General features: G+C 42.6%; 2 protein-coding genes across 3 annotated transcripts; both read right to left on the bottom strand.

Moving 5' to 3' along the window:
* Nucleotides 1–596: 596 nt before the first annotated feature.
* Nucleotides 597–1,792, bottom strand: LOC133461114 (galactose-specific lectin nattectin-like). Its single transcript, XM_061741892.1, has one exon. The coding sequence runs from the start codon at nt 1,763–1,765 to the stop codon at nt 1,247–1,249; it is 519 nt and encodes a 172-aa protein (XP_061597876.1). The 5' UTR covers nt 1,766–1,792; the 3' UTR covers nt 597–1,246.
* A 12,555-nt stretch (nt 1,793–14,347) lies between these two features.
* On the bottom strand, nt 14,348–15,595 carry LOC133461112 (lactose-binding lectin l-2-like). Of its 2 annotated transcripts, none has more exons than XM_061741890.1 (2): nt 15,453–15,595; nt 14,348–15,392 (listed from the first exon to the last, which is right to left on the bottom strand). In XM_061741890.1, exons 1-2 carry the CDS (start codon nt 15,534–15,536, stop codon nt 14,820–14,822), a joined length of 657 nt encoding a protein of 218 aa, XP_061597874.1. In that variant the 5' UTR covers nt 15,537–15,595; the 3' UTR covers nt 14,348–14,819. The 2 variants fall into 2 exon arrangements, with proteins under 2 accessions (XP_061597874.1, XP_061597875.1); XM_061741891.1 differs by having other exon boundaries at nt 14,348–15,362.
* Between the last annotated feature and the right edge of the window lie 5,365 nt (nt 15,596–20,960).

Below are 20,960 nucleotides of genomic sequence, written 5' to 3'. Positions count from 1 at the left end.
AACAATGCACCTTTAAATAACCATGTCTACCTAATACTGCTGCACCTTTCACCTTTTTTAAAATTGTATATATGTTAATAATTGTCTATTTACAGTTTGCTACTATTTAAATCTGGGTATAGTGAGCGAAATAACCAGAGTCAATTTCCCTGTCTGGCATGTTCAAACTTGGTCAAAAGTCAAACAGGGGGGTTATGCTATGCATGGAGATGACAACATTAGTGGTTTACAACTGTAATTATGCATAGATTTAATATGCATGAATTCTATACATATATATATATATATATATATATATATATATATATATATATATATATATATATATATATATATATATATATATATATATATATATATATATATATATATATATATATATATATATATATATATATATATGTATGTATAATGCATGATGTATATAGATATTAGTATGCGTGCTCGGCTGTGGTGTGACACAAACTGAATCGTTTTATACAGTCACCTTTCCGTAATTCCACCTTATTCTTTTACAATATTCTTTAAAGGAGCCGTCTGTAAGAAATGGACAAAACTGGTACTGCAGTCACTTTCAAAATATTGTTGAGCGGCGTGTCCCCTCCCCCTCCTCCCCCCGACCAGAGGTTGCCAGGTAGGCTGCAGAATGCAGCAGCAACGTAGGCTGCCATGGCTGCCATAATTAGAGCCGAGCTGGCAACCCGGATGCCGAAACAATACTGACTTGGTGATTGGGAGATAGGTGGAGGGTGGAGCTTCAGAAACAATACTGACTTGGTGATTGGGAGATAGGTGGAGGGTGGAGCTTCAGAAACAATACTGACTTGGTGATTGGGAGATAGGTGGAGGGTGGAGCTTCAGAAACAATACTGACTTGGTGATTGGGAGATAGGTGGAAGGTGGAGCTTCAGGCCAAAACAAAAAATGACAACATAAACATCAGTTGAGGGCTGCAACTCCTCTTTTTAAACTGGAATATCCTGGCTTGAGTGCTGTTGTCAGTGACATAAGTATTTGAAATGAACATGATTTTTAAATGTCTGTTGACATATCGGGGTCATTTTATGATTCGTTTTATTATTGCTCTTACATACAGCTCCTTTAAGTCTGAAGACCGATTATCAATAGACTTAAGTACATAAACATTATAAATGACTGTCACATGTGGATCAGCACATATTTTCAATCACAAGTAATTGATCAACACACCTGATTCTGATGAAAAGGATCACAATAACGTTTTGTTTCATGGATAAACTGGACGAGATTTACAAACAGATGAGTATGTGTATGAACATATGTAGTCATTCCACTTCTTATTTGGTCCAAAGTTGATTTGTCCGCAGTTTTCACCACCTGGTCCATTGTCTGGCTGACCATTTTCCCAATCTGTAAAGCTGACCTTTGACCCATCAGACCAAAACCACAGTCCTTCCTTTTGAATGTCAGTGAGTCCGATCCAGGTCCATCTCTCAGCATGATCAAAGTTTCCGATCAACATTTTGACAAAATTATTTTCCTCCAGACTGTGGATGGACACAAGGTTGGCTCCCTGTTCCAAACAGTGAAACTCTGCATCAGCCCAGGTCATTGGTGTGGCGACGTACTTGTAGCAGCGGCCGTTGAAGCTGAACCAGAACATGGGACAGCCGCCTCGCAGCAGCTCCACCTCCTGCTCCTTCGATGGAGACACAGCACCCGGAAACAGGCACAACAAGAAGAACAACAACATTTTCATACCTTGTTTATAACAGGTGTTAAGCATTCAGAAGTGTCGAGGGTCTGAAGTTTATCTACTCTGGTGAATGTTTCCAAGAGTTCTCTGAGGCTTACTTTTATATCCTTTGTAAGGGTGTGACCTCTCAACATGAGATATCATTGCTCAAATCCACTTGGATCTGCCGCCAAATGATAAAGAAAAAGACTGTTTAAAAAAAACTGTGATTTCATTATTTTGAAGAAGGGGAAACATAAGACATACTATTCACATAACAAATTTAAACTTGAGCCATGTGTCTCACTAAAGTTTTTAATTGTACATAGTTTAAAACGTTCAAAAAGTCAACCAGGATTAGAAAATCAATAACAATTGATAGAAAGAATATCTTCTTATAATTAATTCAAAGGTGAATTGCATTTGCCAGGCATATAACCATGTTGCTAACTGGTAACTTCAGTATAAATGATATATATAAATACAATATAAAAATAAATTTAAATAAATTCCAAATGGAACATAAAAACTGTCCTTTAATATTCTCCAAAACCTTCCAGAGTTCTTTTTATTTAAATTACAGTATTTTATTGACCTCCTTTTAAAGCGATTTTGGTCTTTTTATTACAAAATGACGTATTACAAAACAACTTATTTAACTATAGTAATAATAGTTATTATTATTATTATTATTATTATTATTATTATTATTATTATTATTATTATTATTATTATTATTATTATTATTATTGCACATTATTATTATTCCTTTATGGCCTCTTTTCATGTTTTGTTTGATTCATCTTCTGTGCTTGTCTAGTTTAGTCTCAGTTTCTCTCATGCTAAACTTTTAACTGTTCTTCAGTTACATATTTGTCAGGGCATCATTTTTCCTTTAGACTTCTGGTAGTTTTGTTTGTCTGTCCTGCTTTGTGCAGTGTTTTTGGTTTATATTTAAAGAATTCTAGTTTGCTAAGGACATTTTATTTATAGGTGCTTTTCATGACGCTTAAAGAGCATATTGCAGGTTGGAGACCCCTGTGAATCAATGTGTAGGAAAATAATGTAGGAACTGAATTTTCATTGAAATACGCATAAATATATTCTACAGTGACCTCCGGAGTTGTTTTTGTGAGAGTATTTACTTCCGCATTTGAAAAAGCTGAACCGGAAGTGACGTAGCGGGAGGGAGTGCGGTGAATTTCAACAATAGGAAAAATAATGGATCTTAATGTTAGTTGTGACACTGAAGAGGTTGTGAATGTGTATTCACACCAATATGACGGGCCACAGCCTTATAATTACGAAACCCGTTAGGGCCCCCACGTTCTTTTGATTGACAGCTGAAACTCGCTTTTTAAAAGGCTGATTTATGGGTCCGCGTTACACCAACGCAGACCCTACGGCGTAGGTTACGCACCGAATGCTGCGTGCGCCGCACCGAACGCTGCGTGCGCCGTGTAACCCACGCCGTAGGCTACGCCGTGGGATTTTACGCGGAACCATAAATCAGCCTTTATTCACTGCAGCACCTGCCCGTGCGCTCCTGAAAGAAACTCCGAAAGTAACTCCTTAAAGATGGGTGAATACTTGTAATCTGTCTACGTTTGTACTTTCTAAACAGAAAACAAGCTTATTATCTTCTCTTTTTTCTGATTAAATGCATCCGAAATAGCCGGGTATTTTTAAAACCGAATATTTCCCCCCCTTCGTTTATAAAATAATTTGTATCCACATTACATCTTTGTTAAAAAAAAAAACCTTCCACACATAACCGAAGATATGCGTTTTCGACCACATTCATAAGCATTCCAAACCTGTAGATCATCTGTTCTTCCCCACGTGTCCCACCACGGAGCTGCCGGGTTAAATCGACGCAGCCCTACGGTAGCCCGTAGGGCTGCGCGTCGCCGCGTACCCTACGGCGTAGGCTCTGCGTCGGTGTAACGCAGTAAACAGTGGTCAAGAGCAGAGACCATTTATTTACAGTAATAAACAGCTTGGAGAACAGATGGTGGATCATCTGTACTTCTGTAGTGAACAAAGGTCGCACGTTAGACGTCAGACTCAGAGCAGATTTGTTGTTGTTTTGGAGCATAATGTGACGTTCGAAAACGCAAAACTCTCTGTCTCTGTCTACACGCATCTACATAAACGGAGTTTTCAAAAATCTTCACTTTGCCCGGAGTCTTTTTAAACATTCATTTATTTGCGTTTTCATGTGGATGACAGGTCCAAACGTAGGAAAATATCTTCGGTTTAGCAGATACCCGGCTACGTGTGTACGGGGTCTGCGCAGTCAGATGGGGCAGAACTGTGGAGACGTCTCCCTCCTGCTGCGTCATATGACGCGGTGTTCGAAATAAAAAGCGTTTATAGGAGCTTTGCTAAAATCAGCCACTTTTTCCTCTGAATACGTGCCCTTATGTCTTGTAAAACATATTAAATCCTACATTCACTTCTCACATAGTCATTTTCACATAAGGTCAGGTATAATTTTTGAAAAAACCCTAACCTGCAATATGCTCTTTAAGGTCACCGTTCAGATAAGCATAAGGGTTTGCTGCTACTCCTCCCTCTGGTCTACCTCATGCTAAGTCAGCTATATTTTATAATGAACTTTGATACAGAATTTATTTTATTAGCCTGTTGACAGAGGAGATCCGTTCAGCTGGAGTGTTAACTTCAACTTGAGCTTCAAAAATACAACAAAAACAAAGAAATACAATTTCTTCCCAACTGGCTGTTTAAATAAGGACTTTCAGGAAACATTATCGCTTGCTGTTCCTAATATATCATAAAAGTGAGGAGATCAGTGAGTGCATTCCAGAGGAAAGGGTCAAAGTTCTTCATGAAGTCTTTGATGAAACTCTGCAGGAATGCAATGTAATGTAAGGCACTTTTTTTATATAGTACTTTACAACAGAGTTTCAGTGTTCCAAAGTGTTTTACAGCAAATAATAGATAATATTATTATATTAAGTTATGAAATCTCATGGGATGTTAAACTATAGTATTATATTGTTATATATAATAGTATGGTGATATCATTTGGTTATATGTTATACTATTTTATAAAAATTATGGTATATTAGGATATTACTATATTTATTATGCTATATTTATATATCATGCTACACCACTCTATAAGATAATTATTTATTTGTTTACTCTCGAATTAATATTTTCAATTTATGTATCTATTTTCATCTTATTTACACTCAAACACGGCACGCACACACACACACACACACACACACACACACACACACACACACACACACACACACACACACACACACACACATACTGATGTTGTCTTTTGTCGTTGTTTGCACTGTATGTTAATAAATAAAAAAAAAAAAAAGCAGGGAGCTTCTTCCAGAGCCTGGGGCGGCAACGGAAAAGGCTCAATGTTCATACTTTGACCTCAGGACTTCCAGCAAAAGTTGATCAGTTGACCTCAGCGCTCTACCAGGATTACAGACATTTAAAATTTTAGATAAATACAAAGGTGCGTGAGAGCGTTAAAAAGGAAGATCTAAAGTTTTAAATCAATTGTATAAAGGACGGGAAGCCAATGAAGGGAGTTAAGAACGGGTCCGTTTCACAAAGCAGGTTCAACAAACTCTGAGTCTCATCCTGAACTCTTAAACCGGGCATACACTGTGCACCGGGCCCGATTTTGACCCAATCGTTGCTCCTGCCTCGTGCAGTGTACGTGGGGTAACGACGAGAGATTAACACCTCACGACGAGCTCCCGATCACAAATCATGAGGTCGCAAGAAAATCAAACGTGTTTGAAATCCTGGTCGCTCCTCGTGAAGGAATCGCACAGTTGAAGCAGTGCTACGACCTGATTTGCCTCATCCTTTCGCAGAGAGCAGGCGCAATCTCTGATGTCATGTCAAAAACTATTATTTGTGGTTTAAGTGTTGCAAATTCACATTACAAATCATGTTTTAATAGCAAAAAAAGACCGCATTTCCACATATGGTGCGGGTCGCCGCGTACCCTGCGCCGTAGGCTCTGCGTTGGTGTAATGCGGAACCATAAATCAGCCTTACGGCGTACCCTGCACCGTAGGCTCTGCGTTGGTGTAATGCGGAACCATAAATCAGCCTTACGGCGTACCCTGCGCCGTAGGCTCTGCGTTGGTGTAACGCGGAACCATAAATCAGCCTTTCGGCGTACCCTATGCCGTAGGTTCTGCGTTGGTGTAACGCGGAACCATAAATCAGCCTTTAGTGTGTGCGCTGTCTGTTGTTGGGAAAACCTCTTTTTTCTCTTCTCATTTTGCTGGGACGTCGGGTTCCTCCGCCGAGACACAACTTTTGCGGTATGCGTTCTTTATTGTGTCTAAAAATGATGCGCAGTGCCCACCCAATCAGAAACGGTACAGATATTTTGGGATTTTTTTAATATACAGTATATATATAATTATAAAAAAATAAAGGATCCCATAACCTTTGATCGGGTGGGCAGGACGCACGTTTGGGTTGGAACAGCCTACCCCTGCCCCAAAACCAGCCTCGAGTTCCAGTACACAGAGGTCCGACGGGAGGATTATGATCGTATAGTGTGAGCAGACGGGTCGCATCCGAGCATCGGCTCGTACAATGTGAGAACATAAATCGTGGGCTCTGAACTTTTGAACTCCACGATCTAGTCGTGCAGTGTGAGATGGGGCAGTCTCATAAGATTTAAAATATCGCACAGTGTATGCCCAGCTTGATCTACTCTGAGATTGGAAACTCTGAGTTTTCGGTTCCAGAACAGCGGTTTAGAGTTAATTTACTCAACTCTAAGTAGTTTCACCTGGAGTTAAGCGCGTGCACCACAACTATAATAAGCCAGCATTAATGGAGCCCTGATACAACGATCCACCATGGCAACCGGTGACAACAAAAGTCCACATACTTTTTCTTTTTGTTTTTTTAAAATTTATTTAACATTTCAATTTACAAAATTCCTTTGAGGAAACAATAGCTTGCATCTGAAGATCCACATACTTTATGCCACTGGAGTTAGAAATGTTAATACATGCATATGGCGAGTATGAGAGCATATTTCAGAATAAAAAAACACAGCTACAGCAGCAAAGGAGAGACAATTGGCGAAAGATGCTGCCTTAGTCAATGTGTAAGTTTGAATGCAGTATTCATTCAACATTTAAGCACACTGTCTTATAATATTACAGATGAAAACAGTGGTGGAATGGTATTGAATTAAATTTTATTGTCATTTAGATCAGGGGCGTCAATTGGGTACGGCAGCCGCCACACCTCGGCTTCAGGGGAAAATGTAAATGTTTTTTTTTTAAATACATTTATGGAATTACTCTGTGTCTATTTGTATTGATTTATTCTATTACTTAATACATATAAAATAACTACAAATGCATATCAGAACAACATGATGGATTTCACTAGGTATTATCTTTCCCAACACTTGTATACCCCCCTCATATGTTGAAATGTGATGTCCCAGCGTCCCTGACGACAGTGGTCGCTATCAATCTTGTTTTTAGCACACTCTGCAGTGTAACTAACTTACAAAAATGAAAAGGAAGCAGACAGCCACGCAATTAAAAAAAAAAGAAAGAAGGCAAGTGATGGGTCCAATGTTGACCTAGAAGCAGAAGATATTAACGAGGCTGTGTATCCAGAACATTTTTACTGGGGTGGCCAAGATTGGGACACAGAGCGAGACTCGGGTGGCCATACCGGGAGAACCTTTATGAATGGCATGTGATCAAAATGTGTAAATATCGCATTGCATCAACATCTACACATACAGTATGTATAATAATTGAATTCTAGAACTCATGTTAGCATTCATTGAATTGTCAGACTGTTGTTTTGACATAGACAGTTTTCTATTCCTCTTCCATTCTTCCATCCATCATCTATTTATCCGTTGCAGGGTCACGCTGGAGCCTATCCCAGCTATTTTCACCCTGGATAGGTCGCCATTCCATCGCAGGGCCACATATACAGACAAATAACCAGACACACTCACACTCACCTACGAGCAATTTAGAATCACCAACTAACCTAGCCTGCATGTTTTTGGACTGTGGGAGGAAACCGGAGTACCTGGAGGAAACCCACGCAAGCACGGGGAGAACATGCAAACTCCACACAGAAAGACCCTGCTGGGCCTGGGAGTCGAACCGGGGACCTTCTTGCTGTGAGGCAACAGTGCTAACCACTAAACTACCGTGCTGCTGAGACAGCTGCTTTGGGAGTTCCGGGGCTGTTTTGCGGCGAGTGAGAGTGAGGTGGGGAGGACCGATATGGCGGAGCACGTTGTTGTGCAACAGGTTAGCTTTAGCTGATCAGTGATCGAAGGCTATTAATAATTTTATTAATAATTATTAATAATTAATAAAGTCGACTTTTTATCAAATTGAATTATCAAAATGATAATAATTCTCGTATGGGGCACCACCCCGGGGCCTTAATCCAGGGAAATGATAACTTTTACAGCAGAATATTAGTCTCAAGAGTTTAGGATTATTCTGCAGAACAGTAAATCTTACTATCACTTACAGAATAACAATTGAAGGGTGAGATCCGAGCACTGACTCTGTCAAAACAATCAATTGTGACCAAAATTGTTTGTTTGAGCTCCGCGGGCTGCGGTGACGTCACCAGCCCCTGGCCAGTGATTGGGTGCTCGCCGCTTTTGGGCTTGGGGGCGGTTTTACAGCCCCCCCCCCCCCCCCCCCCTCAGGACTCGCAGGACCCTGGTTTCCTGGGCTCCACTGTGTCCGACCCCCCCAGGTGTCATAGACCTCAGGGAGTCTGTTCTCTGATCTTTGGACTGGCAGAAACCCTGCTGGTTTTATGGGGTTCCACTGTGTCTGACCTCCTCAGGTGTCGTAAACCTTAGTCCTGGCTCCGGGGCTTTCGCTGGTTTTACTTTGATCTGAAGCCATGCAGCGGGGGTCATAAACTGACCATCTCGAGCCAGGCCGTGGGGGTCATAAACTGACCAGGAGGTTAGCAGCAGGGGTCATAAAACTCTGGCTTCAGGAAGAAGGGCCAAAGTCTGGCTTTACTGGTCTTCATAATCCTGAAATTGTTCATATACATTTATAACAGTCCACATGATCACTGGATGTGGTCCAACAACATGATAGACAGTGGTTTGGCGCAGCCCATCAAGTGCCGCCCGCGCCACCTCCCTCTCGCCCGTCAGCAGGCGTGTGACAAGGCCTTGGATGATCTGTTGCAGGCGGACATTATTGAGCCATCGGACAGCCCGTGGGCATCGCCTGTGGTCATGGTCGCGAAGAAGAATGGAGACTGGCGGTTCTGTGTGGATTATAGGCGGTTGAACGACGTGACCACGAAGGACTCGTACCCGCTTCCTCGCATCAACGAGTCCTTGGACCTGGTGTCTGGGTCCTCGTGGTTCAGCACCCTGGACCTCAAGAGCGGCTACTACCAGGTTCCCCCCGCTGTCGAATCTCGCCACAAGTCTGCTTTCTGCACCGGACGGGGGCTATGGCAGTTCAAGGTCCTCAGCTTTGGGCTTTGTAATGCTTCCGCCACCTTCGCCCGTCTCATGGACAAGGTGCTGGCTGGTGTCCCCCGCCAGGAGTGCCTGGTGTTTCTCGATGACTTTTTAGTTCATGGCCGCTCCTTTGAGGTGGCCCTGGGGTCCTTGAGGCGGGTTCTGGAGAGGCTCAGAGCTGCGGGGCTGACGTTACACCCTGAGAAATGCCACTTCATGCGCAGGGAGGTGTCGTTCTTGGGGCACGAAGTGGGCGCAGAGGGTATCGGCACCATGGATGACAAGGTGCGGGCCGTAGAGGAATGGTCCACCCCCCGCGACCAGAGTCAGCTGAAGAGTTTCATCGGACTGGCCTCGTACTAAAGGAGTCACGTGCAGGGTTTTGCCACCATTGCATCGCCCTTATACAGGCTGCTGGAAAAGGACAGAGACTTCATCTGGTCTGAGCCGTGCGAGGAGGCGTTCCTCAGTCTGAAGCGGGCCCTATGTGAGGCTCCAGTGCTTGCCCCGCCTGACCCCACACTGCCCTTCATACTGGACACTGACGCTAGCAGCGTGGGGGTGTGTGTGTGTGTGTGGGGAGGGGGGGGGGGGGTTCTCTCACAGCAGTGGCCAGAGGGGGAGAAAGTTGTGGCGTACTTTAGCCAAAAGCTCAACAAAGCTGAGCAGAACTATTGCATCACCCACCGGGAGCTCCTGGCAGTAGTGCTCTCTGCCAGGCACTTCAAATACTACCTGTGCGGTGTCCCCTTCATTGTGAGGACTGACCACTCGGCCCTCCAGTGGTTAATGACTTTCAGGGACCCGGGGGGGCAGGTCGCCAGGTGGCTGGAAGAACTGCAGGAATACGTCTTCAAGATAGAGCACCGGCCAGGTGTTCGCCACTCCAATGCGGATGCCCTCTCACACCGACCGTGTGCAGCAGATGGTTGTGGCCACTGCGAGAGGAGAGAAACGCGAGAGCTGGAACGGCGGATGGAGGGGGACGAGTGTGCAGCCATCAGAAGAGTCGAGGGAGTCGTCTGCAGGGAGCTGCAGACAGTGACAGGTGCCAAATGGAGAGCTGAACAGGAGAGAGACCCAGACCTGCAGCACGTCTTGCGGTGGGTGGAGACCCAACAACGTCCACCATGGGCGGAGGTGGCGCCCTTTTCCAAGGCAACCAAGGGTCTGTGGTCTATGTTTGACTCACTGCGGTTGTCCGGAGGAGTGCTACAGCGGGCGTTCAAGACAGCAGCCACCGGGGAGGAGCGGTGGCAGGTGGTGGTCCCTCAAGGCTTCCAGGAGGAGGTGCTGAAGGCCATGCACGGAGCGGGTGGGTCTGGACACTTTGGGGTAACCAAAACACTTTGCCGTCTTCGACAAAACTTCTACTGGGGGCGGCAGAAGAGAGACGTTGCTGACTTCTGTCTTCGCTGTGACCTCTGTGTTGCCCGCAAGGGCCCCACCGGGCGCTCGCAAGCACCGATTCAACAGTTCCCTGTGTGGTGCCCCATGGAGAGGGTGGGGATAGACATTACGGGGGCCTTACCCACGCTCTGATGGCGGCAACCGCTATGTACTTTCTGCCATAGACTACTTTACGAAGTGGCCGGAGGCGTACGCCATCCCAGACCAAGAAGCTGAAACGATCGCCAACGCTCTGGTGGAGGGCATGATTTGCTGGTTTGGTGTCATGGAATCCATTCACAGCAATCGAGGGACAAACTTTGAGTCTCGGGTGTTCGCTGCCATGTGCGAGCGCCTGGGCATACACAAGACCCGCACTACCCCATTACACCCTCAGAGCGACGGGTTGGTGGAGAGATTCCACCGGAACTTGGGAGATCAGCTTGCAATCGTCACCTCCCGTCACCAGCGGGACTGGGATGAACACCTGCCCTTGGTGCTTATGGCGTGCCGCTCTGCAGTGCAGGAGTCCACGGAGTGCACACCGACTCTCCTCATGCTGGGGCGAGAGCTCCGCACCCCGGCTGAGCTGGTCTTTGGTCGCCCACCAGAGGCTCCGGCTGTTCCTGCCGGGCCGGAGTATGCCAGGAAACTGCAGGACCGCCTGGACTCAGCACACAGCTTCGCCCGGGAGCAGCTGCGGGAAGCTGCAGTGAAACAGAAACGCTGCTACGACGTGAAGTCTCGGGGCCGGGACTTTGTGCCAGACGAGCTGGTCTGGGTCTACAACCCGGTACGCAAGAAGGGACGGAGCCCGAAGCTGGACAGCAAATGGACTGGTCCCTGCAAGGTACTGGGGAGGCTGGGAGAGGTTGTTTACTGGGTGCAGATGCCTCCCCGGGGGCGGAGGGTGGCCCTCCACAGAGACAGACTGGCCCCGTACAGGGGGGACCCTCCGTCCCCTGACCAGAATGCACCGGTGGCCTCTCCCCCTTCCCCAGCTGCCCAACACCCTTCTTGTTCTCCTCCCTCGTTGCCCCTGCCCCATTCTCGCTCTGACTCATCCCCCTCCCCTGCCCCTGTTCCCCTGGCTTCGACCCCCGTGAGGTCTCGGCCGAAGAGACGGCCCGTCTGAATGACTATGTGGTGTCCTCTGGGGCGCTGGTGTGACTTGGACTTTAAAAAAAAAAAAAAAAAAAAGATATTTTTGGAAGTGTTGTTAAAAAAATAAAAAAATATGTGTTGTTTTCTTTGGTTGATGTTGGTCTGGGGGTGTGTTCGTTCCTGCCTGTGGGCCCAGTCCCTCGGGGTCGAGGACTTTTGTAAGGGGGGGGGTAGTTTAGTGACCCGCTACACGGCCCCTTTAAGAGTGACTAAAGGCGGGACGTCCGGGAGCCGTTATGTTGCTAAGAGACATGGGTTGAACCGGTAGTTTTTGGGTGAACGGGTCAGTTCGGACCGTTGGGGTCTTGAGGATGAGTGCTTTTTGACTTGTGTCTGGCTGAAGCTGTCTAATAAACCTGGATCTTGGAAATACCTGACCTTTTTCCTCTGCTGATGTTTCCGGGAACATTACTATATATATATATATATATATATATATGTGTGTGTGTGTGTGTGTGTGTGTGTGTGTGTGTGTGTGTGTGTGTGTGTGTGTGTGTGTGTGTGTGTGTGTGTGTGACAGTGTGACAAAGTGTGACAAAATATGACAAAGGTTATAAAATAACAATATTTTAACTTAGCCAGTAACCATGATTTTTGATGTAGTCTGATGTAGCCTTCAAAAATGGTATAGAAAATACTAATTGCTGACTGAATACATACCGGACAGATCCCTTAGATCATCCAATAAGAGTCTTCTAATCATTCCTACAATCTTCACTAGATCTGCTCATGGTGCTTTCAGTCACTACACTCTCTGGAATTCCTTGCCACAGGAACTAAGGTCTGCTCCAACAGTGCTCACTTTCAAAAGCAGACTAAAAACGTACCTTTTTGCACATGTTATACCCCTATAAAGGGGGTGTGAAACAGACACACAGACACGATGCTCGTTAATCAGCGTCCAGTTCTGTATTGCTTTTTCTCTAACATATATTTCTTAAACATCAAACATTGTCTAACGGCAAATCTCTTCTAACACACCACACACACACACACACACACACACACACACACACACACACACACACACACACACAGGCGCGCACAGCCAGTAAAAGTCCGCAGGCAAATAAAATATCACTCTCAAAACCAAAACTCACTCTCAAAGTCATCAAACTATACTTAACTGTTGCCTATATTCTTACAAATAAAAAAGTATACAGTGCTAAATAATATCAATTTCTTACCTAAAAAAGGGGGTGTGAAACAGACACACAGACACGATGCTCGTTAATCAGCATCCAGTTCAGTATCTGTATTAGAACCCAAAACAACGTGAGCAAAATAACGGTTAGACATTCCTTAACAAACGATCAACAAAACAACGGTTAAACATTATTTACAAAGGGATTATGATATTAGTTCGTTTTTCTTTTCCTGCTACAACATCATGAATCCAAGGGCCTTTGCCAATCAGAAGTAATAGATTTTAGATAGACATTTTATCACCATTACACACAGGCGTTTCAGTAAACTCATGGTTGGCTGGGTGATCGCACTTTTGTTAAAATGGAATTATGGTTGTAATTATTGTTTTTTCTCTTGTAATACTTGTTATCTATTTCTGTTATTGTAAACTTGTAATTTTGTTTGTTTGTTTGTTTGTTTGTTTGTTTGTTTATGTATTTTGAACACATTGAGTCCATGCTCATAATGTGAAATGTGCTTTATAAATAACTTGACTAATTCTTTGAAATATCCTTATCACATTTGTACTTTGGTAACTAAGATATTTGGCTGTGTTTATTTTGAATCACAACCACAGTCTTCATCCACACTACCAGCCACATGGTCAAATTGTGGTACAATTCTGATGTTGTAAAGATCTGACTTAACAATTCACATTCATATCTATAACTAATTGCTTCAGTTTCACAGTTATTTATTAGTAGTCTCTCATATGCATAATTGTTCTCCATTGGTCTTGTAGTTTGTTCTGCTGGTCTTCCGCCTCTTTTTCTCCTCTGTATGTTTGCAGGCCAGAGCTCAATAAAGTCAAAACATGTCAACAAATGTGACATCCGAGTCTGATGTTGAGCTGTTAAATATTTAATGTATATGATTGAATTTTCTTTAATAAAACTATCTCCTCCCACAGACTATGAAGAGAGAAAACTATGGAAAACTTTTTCGAGACCAGTTATAGAAAATGGTGTGAAAATAGGTTGCTAATATCGTCTAGTATAACGGAAAATGAAGAGTAAATATCTTGTACAGGCTGTAACTCTTCATTACTGGTGGTCAAACCTGGGGACTTCCAGGAGACCTTCACCTGTTTTTCTGTGCCATTTACTTTTATTGTATGATAAAAGTTAGGACATCAATGTGTGATCTATAAAACATCAAAGCTGCTTCACCCAGGGGCGGTTCCTGGAATCTGCTCACAATCTAATGATCAGACCTATGTGTAAACAACTAATCTACTTGAAAGCAGGAATATCATGTCTTGGTGTTTGTGTATGTGAGGGTATGTGTGAGGTATAAAGATATGTGCATGTGTAACCGGTAGTGGTGAGCTTCTGCATTGTGTAGGATATATGACTGGACTCAAGCTGTTCAATTATGCAATTTTATTTCTTTCCCCAAAGACATCACAGAAAAAAAGAGTGAAAGTTAAAGCGGGACAGAGCGTTTTATGGGGGTGTTTCCTCCCCAAAAAAGACAATGTCCAAGTAGACACACTCAAAAACTAAAGTTCAGAAACAGTTTGATATACATAAAGTTAAACAACAATAATTTTGGGGAAGTATTAATGTGTCAAATCAACCTTTGTTACACATGATGTATATAGATATTAGTATGCATGCTTGGCTGTGGTGTGACACAAACTGAATCGTTTAATAACGTCACCTTTCCCTAATTCCTTTTACAATATTCTTTAAGTCTGAAGACCGATTATCAATAGACTTAAGTACATAAACATAAATGACTATATCACATGTTAAGTGGATCAGCACATATTTTCAATCACAAGTAATTGATCAACACACCTGATTCTGATGAAAAGGATCACAATAACGTTTTGTTTCATGGACAAACTGGACGAGTTTTACAAACAGATGAGAACCTGTTTGAACATGCTATGTCATTCCACTTCTTATTTGTTATATAGTTGGTGTGTCCACAGTGTTCACCACCTCCTCCATTGTCTGGCATATAATTATCCCAATCTGTAAAGCTGACATTTGAGCCATCAGACCAAAACCAATGTCCTTCCTTCTGAATGTCACTGAGTCCAGTCCAGGTATATCCCTCAGTATGATCAAAGTTTCTGATCAGCATTTTGACAAAATTATCTTCCCCCCGACTGTGGATGGACACCAGGTTGGCTCCTTGTGACAAACAGTTGAGCTCTGCATCACCCCAGGTCATCAGTGTGGCGACGTACTTGTAGCAGCGGCCGTTGAAGCTGTACCAGAACATGGGACAACCGCCTCGTGGCAGCTTCACCTCCTGCAGCTTCACCTCCTGCAGCTTCACCTCCTGCTCCTTCACCTCCTGCTCCTTCACCTCCTGCTCCTTCACCTCCTGCAGCTTCACCTCCTGCTCCTTCACCTCCTGCAGCTTCACCTCCTGCTCCTTCACCTCCTGCTCCTTCACCTCCTGCTCCTTCACCTCCTGCTCCTTCACCTCCTGCAGCTTCCCCTCCTGCTCCTTCACCTCCTGCAGCTTCACCTCCTGCTCCTTCGATGGAGACACAGCACCCAGAAACAGGCACAACAAGAAGAACAACAACATTTTCATACCTTGTTTATAACAGGTTTTAAGCAATCAGAAGTGTCGAGAGGCTGAAGTTTATCTCCTCTGGAGAATGTTTCCAAGAGTCCTCCGAGGCTTACTTTTATATCCTTTTGTAGGGGTGTGACCTCTCAACATGAGATATCATTGCTCAAATCCACTTGGATCTGCTGCCAAATGATAAAGAAAAAAACTCTTTAAAAAAAACTGTGACTTCATTATTTTGAAGAATGAGGAAACATAAGACGTACTATTCACATAACACATTTAAACTTGAGCCATGTGTTTCACTGAAGTTTTTACTTGTACATAGTTTAAAACTGTTAAAAAAAGTCAACCAGAATTAGAAAATCAATAACAATTGATAGAAAGAATATCTTCTTATAATTAATTCAAAGGTGAATTGCATTTGCCAGGCATATAACCATGTTTGGTAACTTCAGTAAAAATGATACATATAAATACAATATAAAAATACATATAAATAAATTGCAAATGGAACATAAAAACTGTCCTTTAATATTATCCAAAACCATCCGTTCTTTTTATTTAAATTACAATATTTTATTGAAAATACTTTTAAAGGGATTTTGATCTTTTTATTACAAAATGATGCCAAGAAGAAACAGTGTGTGTGTTCATGTGATTGTCTGTGTGGATGCTCCTTATTCCAAGTTTGCTTTAAAAATCCCAATCTTTAACTAGATCTTCCAAAATAAAAACAAGGACATAAACATCACTCTTCATTACTGGCAGCTGATATTGACTTTCAGCAAAGGTCAATAGTTGTTTTTTTTTCTGCGTCATTATAATTTTATTGTGCTATAAATGTGAGGAAATATCTGAGTCTTATCTGGGAGTTCATTCCAGACAAGGATTGAAAATCTTCATCAGGGTTTTAAAAGAATTCTGCAAGCACCTAAAAAAATAATTTGTAAAGCTATATAAGTAAGATAAGATAAGTAAGACGTAAATCATTTCAATGCAGGGCTGTGGATACCAACATAATCGCTTAGACAAGACAGGAGGACTGCGTGGTCCACTGTGTCAAAGGCTGCTGTCATATCAAGCAGGACTAAAACAACAGGACGCTTGACATCCACAGACAGAGTGATGTCGTTGTGCACCTTTAACACTGCAGACTCTGTGCCGAGACCTAAACCCAGATTGGAACTTCTCAAAAACAGAGTTATCCTCAAGAAAGGACTGTAATTGTATAAAAACAACTTTTTCTAAAACCTTAGAAAGAAAGGGCAGATTGGAAACATGTCTAAAATCTGATAACACTGCAGGGTCAAGATTAGGCTTTTTAAGAAGCAGCTTGACCACAGCATGTTGAAAGGCAGCTGGGACAGTACCTAATCTAAGGCAGGAGTTAATAAAAACCAGCAGACTGGACCCCACAGTATTAAAAAAACATTTTCAGCAGTTTGGCAGGGACAAATCCAATGGGCAATTTGTGGGTTTAAGAGATTTCACTACCACACAAAGAGAAGAGAGGGAAACCAGTTCGAACTGGTCAAGCACAGCAGAATGATCTGGGGCAACAAACAAGTCCTTATATAACAACATGACAACATTTTCACTGGTGACAGGTTAACAACCGCGTTAATTGTATTAAATAACACCTTGGGACAATGATTGCTGCAAGAAACAATATTAGAGAGGTACTGAGATTTTGCTTCACACACAGCCCTTTGATAATCAGTTAGACCGTCCCATAATATTTCTAGAGAAATAGAAACACACACAAAAATCATTTCCTTGTTTTTGCAACAATCCCTGAGATTCTCGTTCATGATGACGTCCCTCAAGGGTCACAGGTCCACATCTGCAGCAGGTAAGAGGATCATTTGAGAAGTTAACTTTCATACAGAATGTTTGGTGTATCGGTGGATTAGTGGTTAGCACTGTTGCCTCACAGCAAGAAGGTTCCTGGTTTAACTCCCTGGCGCGGTGGGAGTCTTTCTGTGAGGAGTTTGCAAGTTCTCCCTGTGCTTGCATGGGTTCCCTCTGGGTACTCCAGCTTCCTCTAACAGTCCAAAAACATGACCCTGCAAGAAGACAACCCATATAATGATAATTACATGTACTCTCTCAAGAAATTTTTTTTTTTCTTACCTTAAGAAATGCTGGGATGTCCGCAGTGAAAGTGCAAAGGTCTTCCGTGGCTGGTCCTCCTACTCACTGTGTGGGTCAGGAACAGACTGTCTTCTGTATGATCAATAACTATTCTGCACAGGTTCTGGATGAATCTCATGAAACAATATTCACATATTTGTCGGCAGCCTTTCTTCAAAGAGAGAAAATACATCCATAACGGTCACTGAAATAACTTAAAACTGACAAATAAGAAGTAATAAGAAATAACTTGTTCAAAACAAACATGAAAATCAGACATTGTTTTTGAATCGTAGTTCAACAGAATCAGTAAAAAGGTGGACTGATTATTATTGAGTGTATGATGGAAATCTGTTATTTCATAATTATTTACCCTGTTATTCTGCTTCACTTATGAGTTCAGTGTGAGTACATTCAGTTCTTGTTAGGACATAAATACTGTGTCTAAATATTCTTGGTTGGCTCCGCTGTCCTATGCAGCTGCAAGGATTTGTTACGAGAACCATATATTTTGTCTAAAGCATTTTGCTCTGCTCTGGTAAATGTACTATTGATTATTAGGGCCCGAGCACTTACAGTGCAAAGGCCCTATTGTATCTGTAGGAATTTTTCTTTCTTTCTTTTTTTTTTCTTCTTCTGACAAAAGGAAGGCCTTTTTGCCCCCCTAAACATGCCCAAAAAGTCACCAAATTTTGCACGCAAGCCAGGCCTGGCGAAAAATTTGATATTTATTGGTTTGCACTAATGGGCGTGGCAAAATGGCTCAACAGCGCCCCCTTGAAAACTTTGTGCCTCAAGCCCCACAATACGGTCGACGTACATGCACGAAAATCGGTACACACCTGTCTCATGGCGCAACTTAAAGAAAAGTCTCTTGGCGTCATGCCCGAAACCGAACAGGATGTCGGCCATTTTGAATTAGTCGTGTCATTTTGGCAAAATTTATGCCATTCCTTCGGCAGTTAATACAGCCCGAACCGTAATGTGCACCCAGGTGTGTTATACATCAAAATGTGCGTCTCCATCCTCCGACACCACGCATTACTTTTCTCTTTCAACAGCGTTACCGTGGGCGTGGCAAAATGGCTCAACAGCGCCCCCTTGAAAACTTTGTGCCTCAAGCCCCACAATACGGTTTGACGTACATGAACGAAAATCGGTACACACCTGTATGTATCATGTCGCAACTTAAAGAAAAGTCTCTTGGCGCCATGGCCGAAACCGAACAGGAAGTCGGCTATTTTGAACATTCTGAATTAATCGTGTAATTTTGGAGCAATATATGCCATTCCTTCGAGAATTAATTCAGCCCGAACCGTAACGTGCACCCAAGTGTGTTATACATCAAAATGTGCGTCTCCATCCTGCGACTACACGCATTACTTTTCTCTTTCAACAGCGTTACCGTGGGCGTGGCAAAATGGCTCAACAGCGCCCCCCGGAAAACTTTGTACCTCAAGCCCCACAATACGGTTTGACGTACATGCAAGGAAATCGGTACACACCTGTATCATGTCGCAACTTGAAGAAAAGTCTCTTGGGGCCATGGCCGAAACCGAACAGGAAGTCGGCCATTTTGAATTAATTGTGTAATTTTGGCGCAATTTATGCCATTCCTTCAGCAATTAATACGGCCCGAACCGTAACGTGCACCCAGGTGTGTTATACATCAAAATGTGCGTCTCCATCTTGCGACTATGCGCATTATTTTTCTCTTTCAAAAGTGTTACCGTGGCGACGCTAGACGCCATAAGGCACGCCACCCTTCATCTGATTGGTCCATATTTGATAGTTCCCCAAAAGTCACCAAATTTTACATGCAAGCCAGGCCTGGCGATAAATTTGATATTTCATGGTTTGCATTAATGGGCGTGGCCTAACAGCTCAACAGCGCCCCCCTTGAAAACTTTTCTCTGCCATAATTTTTAAATGGTTTGACATAGCGAGTCGTGGGTGGTGTCATGGGACTCTGTATTGAGTCCTTGAGCTTCATTGGCCTGAATTAGCCCCGCCCCTTCTTCTGATTGGTTGTCCCTATTTTCTGCCATAACTTTTGGATGGTTTGACCTAGAGTACTAGAGAGAGAGAGTGGCGACAACGGAAGTTCAAAAAGCTGGCCGATCACGTGGTCCATGTAGCGCCCCAAAGTTCCCGGAAGTGCTGGCGGGCAATTCAAAAACTTGAGGAAAACCACGACAATCAGTAAAGAATGTCAATAAATGTTTCGCTTTCGAATATTTTTATGCTTATGTTAATTGATTTGAACTCTGTTAAGTTTACTCAACCTGTACATTCTTTGACAACAACAATAAAATCGTAATATATCTGTTGATTTTAAACTTAAGACGTGAGTGAGGCAGACTGACAGATGACAATGATTTTCCAATTGACTACTATACAATAAGCCTGACTCACAACATATATAATCAATGTGTTCTAATAAGAAATCCGTGGAAAATAAATTAAATTCTATCTAGAGTTATATCACTGTTTAACTGTTACCTATTCTTCCTTATAAATGTAAGATATACTGTATGCTTGTGTTAATTGCTTTGACCTGTTGTCTCTTTGCTAAACCATGTACATTCTGTACATTTACACGTGTGATACTTCCTTTTTTAAGTTTCAGACTTGAGTGAGGCAGGATAACGGGTAATTAACAATAAATCTGGATTCCCAACATCATAATTGTCAAATTAAAAATGAATTTGAATTAATTGCAAATAAACTGAATTCTACCATTTGCTACCTATTGTTACCTATACCTTTATAATTATATATGCTTATGTTAACTTCTAAATCTGTTACCTTTACTAAACCAATATTTTCTCTCTTTTTTTTAACTTTCAGAGTTAGGCAGACTAACAGGTGACCCACAATGATTTGTCAATTGACTACACACAATAAGTTTGGACTTGCAACAGCATAATAACTGTATTCTAATATTTGAATTCATTGCAAATAAATTGAGTTCTATCACTATTTAACTGTTCTTGCTTATCAAACTTACTCTACTGATGGATGCATAGTAAATCACAGTCCTTTTTTCCCAACGCACTGAAGACCACAATGAAACTAACAGATCAGCAGCATTGCAAGCTGTTTGTCTCATTTCTGCTATGTTGTCCTTGATACAGTATTGAGATATATATATATATATATATATATATACACACACACACACACACACACACACACACACACACACACACACACACACACACACACACACACACACACACACGTGAGGTAATCACATTCAAGCAATGCATTTGCACTTTTGCACACTTTCAAATACCAGACCATTAG

The sequence above is a fragment of the Cololabis saira genome, chromosome 15 (assembly GCF_033807715.1).
Source record: "Cololabis saira isolate AMF1-May2022 chromosome 15, fColSai1.1, whole genome shotgun sequence".
In the NCBI taxonomy this organism is placed as follows: domain Eukaryota; kingdom Metazoa; phylum Chordata; class Actinopteri; order Beloniformes; family Belonidae; genus Cololabis; species Cololabis saira.
This window is presented reverse-complemented; position numbering and strand designations above follow the sequence as displayed.

Bases quoted from the DNA above. Each gene is read 5' to 3' on its own strand.
- LOC133461112 (XM_061741890.1), bottom strand. From the start codon at position 15,536: ATGAAAATGTTGTTGTTCTTCTTGTTGTGCCTGTTTCTGGGTGCTGTG. The intron at 15,393-15,452 runs GTGAAGGAGCAG...AAGGAGCAGGAG, and splicing joins AGGAGGTGAAGCTGCAGGAG to GTGAAGGAGCAGGAGGTGAA.
- LOC133461114 (XM_061741892.1), bottom strand. From the start codon at position 1,765: ATGCTTAACACCTGTTATAAACAAGGTATGAAAATGTTGTTGTTCTTC.